The following is a 9,565-nucleotide window of genomic DNA, read 5'->3' on the forward strand; positions in this document are numbered from 1 at the left end:
AGAATCCCGCCAAATACGCACCACATTGTGCATGTACTGCTGAAGAGACGGTGTCTCTTTGGGACCTAGCAGACACGGCCAAGAGTAATTGGCCGTTACACGTAGTCGGGAGGTCCACGACCTGCCACCGATAGCCCCTTGCTTGGGCGTAAACATATTGAGTCTGAGGTGCTGTTACCGACACACAGCAGGGGCTTTAAGGTAGCCTGTCCTGACGGGCGGCCTGTCAGTATTCTAGCACCTTGACAGCCGCCAGTCATAACAGCCTGACGTGGGGCCTTTCGCAGGCCCGGGGCGACACGGCACACCCCCTTCAAACCAACATGCCCCCTCAAGTCGCACCAGGGGCCTGACTGCAAACTGCTAGTACTGACGAGCTCGCTCGGCCGCCAAGTCCGCGGTCCAGGCCGGCTGCTCAACGCTCAGCAGACACAATCGCAGCTTGCCAGCCTTCAGCCTGTTGGCTTTGCGGTCTGGTGCCGCAGTCCAAACACACACGGAAAACAGCACGGCACAGCACCTTATGCCCTGCCTACGGTGCCCTTCGGGCATTAACCTGCCCATTCGGGCGCCTGCTCACGCACCCTTGGTGCCCTCCTACCTCAACACACTTCTTTTAAGCCCTCAGCATTTTTCCACTCCCCCCTTGCATGGTGCTCTGTCGATCTAAGTGACGCCCAGCACCGTGCGGCAGTGCACGAACTTGATTTCACCCAGTGCCTTGGTGAGAATGTCAGCCACCGTGTTGTTGGTGGTACAATAGCTGAGCTTAACCTCACCGCGCACGGCCGTTTCACGCATGATGTGGTGGTGCACATCGATACGCTTGGAGCGCACTAACGTGATGGGGTTGTTGCCGAGGCTGAGCGCGCCTTGTGAATCCAGCTGGATGTTGATGGCGCCGGGTGACAGGTCCAGGTCGCCCGCCAGCTTGCGCAGCCACATAGTGCCTCGTGCACGGCTGCTGCGGCGGCCTGGTACTCGGCCTCCACGGACGAGGCAGCCAAGGTGCGCTGCAACTGGCTGCTCCAGCTGACCGCTGCACTGCCGAGCAAGAATGTGTAGCCCGTGGTGGACCGGCGGGTGGCTGGGTCGCTGGCCCAGTCCGCATCACTGTACCCGCCGAAGTTGCTGGTGTCGCTGCAGCTGTCGCCACGGTACCGCAGCCCGAGTGTGCGGGCGCCGGATAGGTAGCGCATCATGCCCAGCACGAGGCCCATGTGGGCCTTGGTGGGGACGGGCATGTGTCACACGAGCATGCTCAGAGTGTGTGTAATGTCCGGGCATGTGCTGGTGGCGAGGTATTTCAGCTCGCCCACCAGCACACGGTAGCCGCTGCCATCAATCACTGTCGGCTGGGCGTCGCTGGCTGGCAGAGCACACATGCCCTAAGGCAGCAGGGTGGCGCGCGGCTTGGCATTCTCCAGGCTGTGGCGCTGCAGCAGCTGCTCCACATAGCGCTGCTGCGTGAGCACGATGCAGCGGTTGCGGCCATCCTGGACGATCTTCATGCCGAGGTAGTAATGCGCCTCGCCAAGGTCACGCACTGTGAAGCAACCGGCAATGGCTGCCTTGGCGGCCGCGACCACTTGCAGGTTGTCCGCCGTCACCAGCATGTCGTTGGCAGTGTGCTCTGCACTGTTGCCTCTGCCGCCGCCACTGCCATCGGGCACGTTAGACTTCGCGCTGTCAGCGCTACCACCTGAGCAGCGGTAGACTTCCCGACTCTCCACCGCCGCCGCTGCTGCTGCTGTCAGGGGGGGGGGGCCGTCACTGACCGGGGTCAGCGGGAGTGTGCAGGGACTGCCGTTGACTGCGGGTGTTGGGGTGGAGGGGTGGTGTTGGGGTCACCGGAGGTGGGGCGGCCGCTGGGGTCGGCAGCTTGGTGGGCGGTGTAGAGCCGACGATGGGGTCGCTGCCGCCGGGGCAGGCGGGGCTAGTGCCGAAGGGGGTGCCCGCCCGTTGTGAACCGGGCTGTGGCGGTCGGCATTGAAGGTGACGTCGCTGCTCACGGTCACCTTGCCCTCAATGAGGATGCTGTGGGCGGCCGTGCCGTGCTCCGGTCGGTGGTAGGTTTCCGCCTTTGCACGAGGACCAAGTTTGTCCTGCTGGCTGGGTGGGATGCGGACGTAGGCCAAGCAGCTGAAGGTGTGGAGGTGGCTGACGTCGGGGGGACGAAGTGATAAGCTGCCCACAGCGTGGCCTCCCGGCCCTGAGAGGGGGAAACATTGCGCAGGAGGTAGGTGTAGAGCACAGCCTCCGGCCTGTAGCTGCCCGGGAGTGCTGCGTCGTGCAGCATCGCCCGCACACGGCCGAGGAGCATGTGGTTGAGTCACTCCACCGCTCTGTTCTGCTCCGGGGTGTATGATGCCGAGTGGGTGTGCACGGTGCCGTGCTGGTGCAGCCACTGTCGCAGTTGCTCGGCGATGTACTCACCACGTTTGTCGCTGTGCAGTGTGTGCACCCCTGCATGGTTCAGGTTGCGGGCCTCCAGCTGCGTCACCATGTCCTGCAGCACTTCACCCACTTGGCTCATGCTGGCCAGCGTGCGGACGGCGGACAGACTGGTGGCACCGTCCAGCAGCATCAGCAAGTAGCGTGCGCCCCCTCGGCTCATGGTCGGCATGGGCCCGCACAGGTCAGAGTGTACGACCTCCAGTGCTTGCTGCGGCCGGTTGCTGCGGCTGGGATGGGCGGTTACGGTGGCCTTCATGGTGACACAGGCCTCGCAGACGGTCTCCGCCGCCTGGTGTAGTGCTGCTGGAGTGACCTGTGGTCCCTGCACCAGCTACTTGCTGATCAGCTGCTCCAGCACACGGTAACCGAGGTGACCGTACTGGCGGTGCAGGCGCTGTGCTGCCGCAAGTTCGGCGACTGAGCATTCGGCGGCCCCGGGGCTGCCGTTGCCTGGTTGCCCTTTGCCGTTGCTGTCACCATCCGGCTGGCCTCCACCAGTGTGGCTGCCGGCGGTGCTGCCGCCACGGGTGCTGGGGACAGCGGCGGCACTTCCGCCAGCACTGCTAACTGCGGCCTGGCCCCCACCGGCTCTGTCGCCCACGGTGCCGAGGGCATTGACGGTGATGTCGGTCGGCGCCTGCAGGTCCAGTCCATGTGTAGTGCCCACGCTCATTCCATGCGGTGATAGCCGGGCTGTTGCAAGGGAGGCCGATGCATGAGAACCAGCAGCCCGTCTTGTCCGTGCTGAATGTGACTGAGCAGCTGCGTGTCACGAGAAGGTTGACAGATGTTAGGATGAGGCCCGAGCTGGGGACGTGCAGCATGTTGTGCAGCCGGACATTGTGTCCATCACGTGTACGCAGGTGCAGCTGCGCTGTTCCCATGACATCGGCCAGCTGGTTGTTGCCCCACTCGATCAGCCGTGGCGCGCCGGCGGGGACGTGGTTGTGCAGCAGGGAGTGGTCACCCGTGAGGTGGTACGGTGAGCCTGAGTCGAGGATGACTCGTGAGCTGCTGCCACTGCCGTCGATGACCAGCACTGTGGCACGGCTCTGGCGTGAGCTGCTTCCGCTGCTGCCCGAGCCGCTGCCACTGCTGCCGCCTGCAGTGTCGCTGCCGTTGCGGTGGCTGTTGCCACATCAAGCACGGCCGCGTTCACGTGTTCCGTCGGCCCCGCTGTTACCGCCATTGCCGCTGCCAGTGTCCCTGCCGCCGCCGTCACAGTGGCGGTTGCGGCTGCCTCAACTGATGTTGCCGGCGGCGTGCAGCTGCTCGAATGCGTTGCTGTGGTGAAGGCCGACGGACTCGTCCGCCTGCTTAACGGGGCACTCGCAGATGTAGTAACCAGGCTGTCCGCAGTAGCGGCAGGTGTCGCCGGCCCCCACGGCGCCTGCAGCACTGGCGGTGCTGCCGACTCCACTGGTGGCACAGCCAGGGCCGACAGATCCCACCAGGCTGGTCTTGCTTGCTTGGGTCTTGAGGTCGTTGTCCTTCTCCCGCAGCATGAGCACGAGCTGTGGGGTCGTTAAGTTGGGCTGATACATCGTGAACTCGATGGTGATGGCGTACTGCGGAGGCAGGCCATGGAGAATGGCGTGGCGCACCGTGCTCTCGTCCCACTGGCCGCCGGCCACAATTATATGGCTACGGAGCTGCTCTGCCCGCAAAATGAAGTCAGCGGTTGTCTCCCCATCGCGCATGTTCAGCTGCATCTGCGGCTCAACCAGGCTCAGCCGGGCCTGGGATGCAGAATGGAACTGTTGCTGTAAGAGCTGCATGGCGGCGAGACCGGTTGGGCAATTCATGAGCAACTGCTTGATGGGCAGTTCACAGGACAGACGCAGGTAGCTGAGCGCCTGTGCGTCCTCCTCCAGGGCGTCTTGGGACTTGCGGCTCGGAGGCGACGGGTTGTTGATGTAGCTCTTCAACTTGGACGTTGTGAGGAAATCGCCTAACTCGCCGAGCCAGTGGGAGTAGTTCGACCCATCCCAGAGGATGACGGTCTTACATCCCTTCCCCATGATGGTTGGCTAGCGAGCGTGACTGATGAAGACGCGTTCCCCACCGCTTTTCTGGCAACTAGTTGATGTTATGATGCATCGTTGGTCCGGCGTACGACGGCTCCTGGTGCGATTTATGCGTCCGGAAGCCCTTTCAGCCTCCCAGGCATGTCCTCACCTGCCTCACAGCCACCGACGCATCTCACGGCGGGGTTCTAATTGCGTGCGCGTATGGATGCTCCTTACCCCGCCGCCCTTCTAGCAACTAGTTGATGTTATGATGCATCGTTGGTCCGGCGTACGACGGCGCCTGGTGCGATTTATGCGTCCGGAAGCCCTTTCAGCCTCCCAGGCATGTCCCACCTGCCTCACAGCCACCGACGCATCTCACGGCGGGGTTCTAATTGCGTGCGCGTATGAATGCTCCTATTAATGCCGCCTTTCTAACAACTAGTTAATGTTATGATGCATCGTTGGTCCGGCGTACGACGGCGCCTGGTGCGATTTATGCCCCCCTTTCAGCCTCCCAGGCATGTCCCACCTGCCTCACAGCCACCGACGCATCTCACGGCGGGGTTCTAATTGCGTGCGCGTATGGATGCTCCTTTTCTTGCCGCTTTTCTAACAACTAGTTAATGTTATGATGCATCGTTGGTCCGGCGTACGACGGCGCCTGGTGCGATCTATGCCCTTTCAGCCTCCCAGGCATGTCCCCACCTGCCTCACAGCCACCGACGCATCTCACGGCGGGGTTCTAATTGCGTGCGCGTATGAATGCTCCTTTTCCTGCTGCCTTTCTAACAACTAGTTAATGTTGTGATGCATCGTTGGTCCGGCGTACGACGGCGCCTGGTGCGATTTATGCGTCCGGAAGCCCTTTCAGCCTCCCAGGCATGTCCCCACCTGCCTCACAGCCGCCGACGCATCTCACGGCGGGGTTCTAATTGCGTGCGCGTATGAATGCTCCTTTTCTTGCTGCCTTTCTAACAACTAGTTAATGTTGTGATGCATCGTTGGTCCGGCGTACGACGGCGCCTGGTGCGATTTATGCGTCCGGAAGCCCTTTCAGCCTCCCAGGCATGTCCCCACCTGCCTCACAGCCACCGACGCATCTCACGGCGGGGTTCTAATTGCGTGCGCGTATGAATGCTCCTTTTCTTGCTGCCTTTCTAACAACTAGTTAATGTTGTGATGCATCGTTGGTCCGGCGTACGACGGCGCCTGGTGCGATCTATGCCCTTTCAGCCTCCCAGGCATGTCCCCACCTGCCTCACAGCCACCGACGCATCTCACGGCGGGGTTCTAATTGCGTGCGCGTATGGATGCTCCTTTTCTTGCTGCCTTTCTAACAACTAGTTAATGTTGTGATGCATCGTTGGTCCGGCGTACGACGGCGCCTGGTGCGATTTATGCGTCCGGAAGCCCTTTCAGCCTCCCAGGCATGTCCCCACCTGCCTCACAGCCGCCGACGCATCTCACGGCGGGGTTCTAATTGCGTGCGCGTATGAATGCTCCTATTCCTGCCGCCTTTCTAACAACTAGTTAATGTTGTGATGCATCGTTGGTCCGGCGTACGACGGCGCCTGGTGCGATTTATGCGTCCGGAAGCCCTTTCAGCCTCCAGGCATGTCCCCACCTGCCTCACAGCCGCCAACGCATCTCACGGCGGGGTTCTAATTGCGTCCGCGTTCGCATGCGGCATGTCCCGCCACCTTTCTGGCATCTAGTTGATGGTATGATGAATCGTTGTGCGATGTAGGGCTGCGCCTGATGCGATTTCGTTTGCGGAAGCCCCCCCTGAGTGCTGCCAAGCATGTTATTCTCTCATGAGACTGCGTGAAGGTTTACGAACTGAGTATGCGACCAACACATAAAACATCGCATGTGAATTGTTATGTCTTGCGATTCATCAAAGGTAAATCGTGTGTGCTTGTTGTGTGTTAGCTTCGGCCGCATTAAGCTTGACGCAACGAGCCTTCATACGCTTGAAACGCAACATTTGTTTGCATGCGAATTGCGTTGCGATATGTGTGCGTTTGGTAAGTGTTAGGCTGCGTTAAGCTTTACGCAATGAGCCTTTATACGCATGAAACGCAGCATGTATTAGCATGCGAAATGCGTTGCGAAATGTGTGCGTAAGGTGAGTGTTAGGCCGCGTTAAGCTTTACGCAATCAGCCCTCATACGCATGATACGCAACATGCATTCGCATGCAAATAGCCTTGCGGACTGTGTGCGTTTCATGTGCGAGTGGACGCGAATTGCTTTACGCATTGTCTCCCCACACGCACGAATCGCAATATGGAATCGCATGCGTATCGCCTTGCTACACATGCGCGTATGCTTCGCGTTTGAACATACGCACGGATGAATTGTTCAAGTCGACCAAAACGACGCAAGTTTATTTCCAAATAAACTTTTACAATCTGAAAATTATAAATTTTTAAAAAACTTGGCCAGAAGGGCCGATTTCCGCTTTTCCATAGCCGTTGTGCGTTAGCTCTTTGCGTTACAAAAGCATGCTCATTCGCACCTAACGCTAAGATTCGCACCGTTACGCGAACTAACGCGAGCTAACGCGGACTTAACGCGATCACCCGTCGTCATAGTGATAGGATTAGGAGGAAGGCGGCCAGGTAGGAATGAAGATGTGGGCTAGTAGGGGAAATAGGTGGATAGATACATGATAGGTACAAGATGGCTTAACAGCTGCCGAAGCGAAAGATGCAGATGCCGTTAGGTACAAGTGGACAGGATGAAGAGCAGCAAGGTATGGACCGTGCACGGTCTCTAATGGCATATATATATAGCAATTCATGGCGATTGGCGACTCTTAGTTGATTAAGACTGCTTGAGGCGCAGCAGTGGTCAAGCGCCTGCCTTGCCTTATATACCGGGCTTTACCGTTATACACACATTAACCGCCGGGACAAAGTCCCCCTGATAGGGGCAACTGCTGGACATCACTGCCGAAAAGAAGGGACCTGCATATCCTGCTCCTGCTGGTTTTTAAGTGGGAAACGATGGCGCCGGTGCAACCTGAGACGATGTCCTCTGGAGACCTGACTGTTCCATAGTAGCGGCCACTGAAAAGGCCTCCCAAGACGATAGCAGAGCGCTTTGCGCGTGTTTAAAGACGATGAATACGCCATACTTACTGCATAGTTACACCCATCGATTCATCGATATCGTTCAGATACAACGTATGTTCTGTACTAGCCGCCAGGCAGCTACACCGCTGCCTACCTTATGGCGCGTCTTCTAGTGTTCATGTCTTTCCAACCACGCAATGTGGATGACTTGCTGACGCTAAGGACAATTTTACTCAGCTAATTCTAGCTAGAAGCCTCGTAACGTTCTATTCCGTTCAATGATGCGTATTCGTTGCCGTACGCTATCCATCCTGCTTCCTAACCAATATACATCACGCAGCCACCGGCAATGACACCATGGCACCGGCCGTGCGCTTAAGACAGCAAAGTCAACTCAATGTGACCAGGTGAAGCTGTGGTATTGCTTGCAGCGCGCTACAACTCCTGCTTATCTCAGCAGTAACCTAACTCACCACGATCTGCCACAGGGATGCATGCGGCTCGATCGCTGCTACACGGCCCTACCTATCGGCGCCTGCCAAGCGTCACGAATGAGCCGATCGGGCAGCAATCCTTGTCCTCCGAAAACATGGAATACGTGCAGGCACCCAGGCCTCCCTTGGCACAGAAGGTAGCCAGGGTGGGGCATGTGGACGTCGACAAGAGCTCCAGACACACCTGCCGGCCCTGGAGGGGAACCGAGCTGGGGGCCATGTTCAGCTGGGGAATCTTGAACGTCCCATTGACGCCCCACTGCGAGTCTATCTTGATCCCGTCCAGGTACACGGCCCGTACGGACCCTCGACAGCTCTCCCTGGACCACCACTCCACTTTGGAGAGCGCCTGGCCGCAACAGGGGCTGCTAGGGTCCGCACACGGCACTGTACGGAGTGTCAGGCAGTACCGGCGGTTGCCTCCGTTCAGGCTGAGCGACGGTGTCTTGTCGAAGGTGAAGGGGACCAGACCAGGCAGGGTGCGATTGCAACTGCGTGTGGGTAGTGGGTGGGCCGTGGCCATTAGGGGATGACGTCTTATGCACTGAAGCCCCAATCGACATGAAATGAGCGCTTCTAGGTAAGCGGCAAACGTGAACGACCTATCCAGCAAAGGACGGCTGTAGATCTGTAAGCAACCAATGGGCGTTGAAGGCTCACCCAGCCATTGTGAAACTAACATGAATTCATGGTGCTAGACGGGGCCGTCAAACAAGATGAGCCACGGTTACTAGAGACAGGTAGGCAGTAGGTTTCAAAAGCTGTATTTATCTCAGTGGCCGTAAGGCGACATAACAATTAGCACGAAGGCAACATGACTTACGCGCAGAATGGAAACGGCGACCGAATCTTCACAGGAGTGAAGGGAGCGAGCGGAGGTGGGGGTGATGGCGGCGGCGGGGGTGGCGGCGGCGGTGGAGGCGGTGGTGAAGGGCTGGGTGGGCGGGGGCTGGGAGGGCGAGGGCTTGGTGGAGAAGGGCTGGGTGGCAGCGGACTGGGGGGCCTGGGCGATGGTGGCAACGGTGACGGCGGGCGCGGGCTGGGTGGCAGTGGGCTTGGAGGAGAGGGGCTTGGAGGAAGCGGAGATGGAGGCAGCGGGCTGGGAGGCGCGGGGCTGGGAGGAAGCGGAGATGGAGGCAGCGGGCTGGGAGGCTTGGGCGACGGTGGCAGCGGGCTGGGTGGCAACGGCGACGGAGGGCGAGGGCTGGGTGGCAGTGGGCTAGGAGGCGAGGGGCTCGGAGGCTTGGGCGACGGTGGCAGCGGGCTGGGGGGTAAGGGGCTAGGTGGCAGCGGGCTGGGTGGCAGCGGTGATGGAGGCCTAGGGCTGGGCGGCAGTGGGCTAGGAGGCGAGGGACTGTGCGGCAGTGGGCAAGGAGGCGAGGGACTGGGCGGCAGTGGGCTAGGAGGCGAGGGACTGGGAGGAAGCGGAGATGGAGGCAGCGGGCTGGGAGGCTTGGGCGAAGGTGGCAGCGGGCTGGGTGGCAGCGGGCTGGGTGGCAGCGGGCTGGGTGGCAGCGGGCTGG

The 9,565-nt window shown here is 59.8% G+C and overlaps 1 protein-coding gene across 1 annotated transcript in view; it reads right to left on the reverse strand.

Moving 5' to 3' along the window:
* Window positions 1-8,073: 8,073 nt before the first annotated feature.
* VOLCADRAFT_95559 (uncharacterized protein) overlaps window positions 8,074-9,565 on the reverse strand; it is a gene marked incomplete at both ends in the record, with an annotated part of 3,039 nt that continues 1,547 nt past the window's right edge. Inside the window, 3 exons of the mRNA XM_002954719.1 lie at window positions 8,074-8,166; window positions 8,227-8,533; window positions 8,866-8,891. Of these exons, the coding sequence (XP_002954765.1) occupies window positions 8,074-8,166; window positions 8,227-8,533; window positions 8,866-8,891 (426 nt within the window). The remainder of the gene's footprint in view (window positions 8,167-8,226; window positions 8,534-8,865; window positions 8,892-9,565) is intronic.

This window comes from Volvox carteri (assembly GCF_000143455.1).
Source record: "Volvox carteri f. nagariensis unplaced genomic scaffold VOLCAscaffold_45, whole genome shotgun sequence".
Classification (NCBI taxonomy): domain Eukaryota; kingdom Viridiplantae; phylum Chlorophyta; class Chlorophyceae; order Chlamydomonadales; family Volvocaceae; genus Volvox; species Volvox carteri.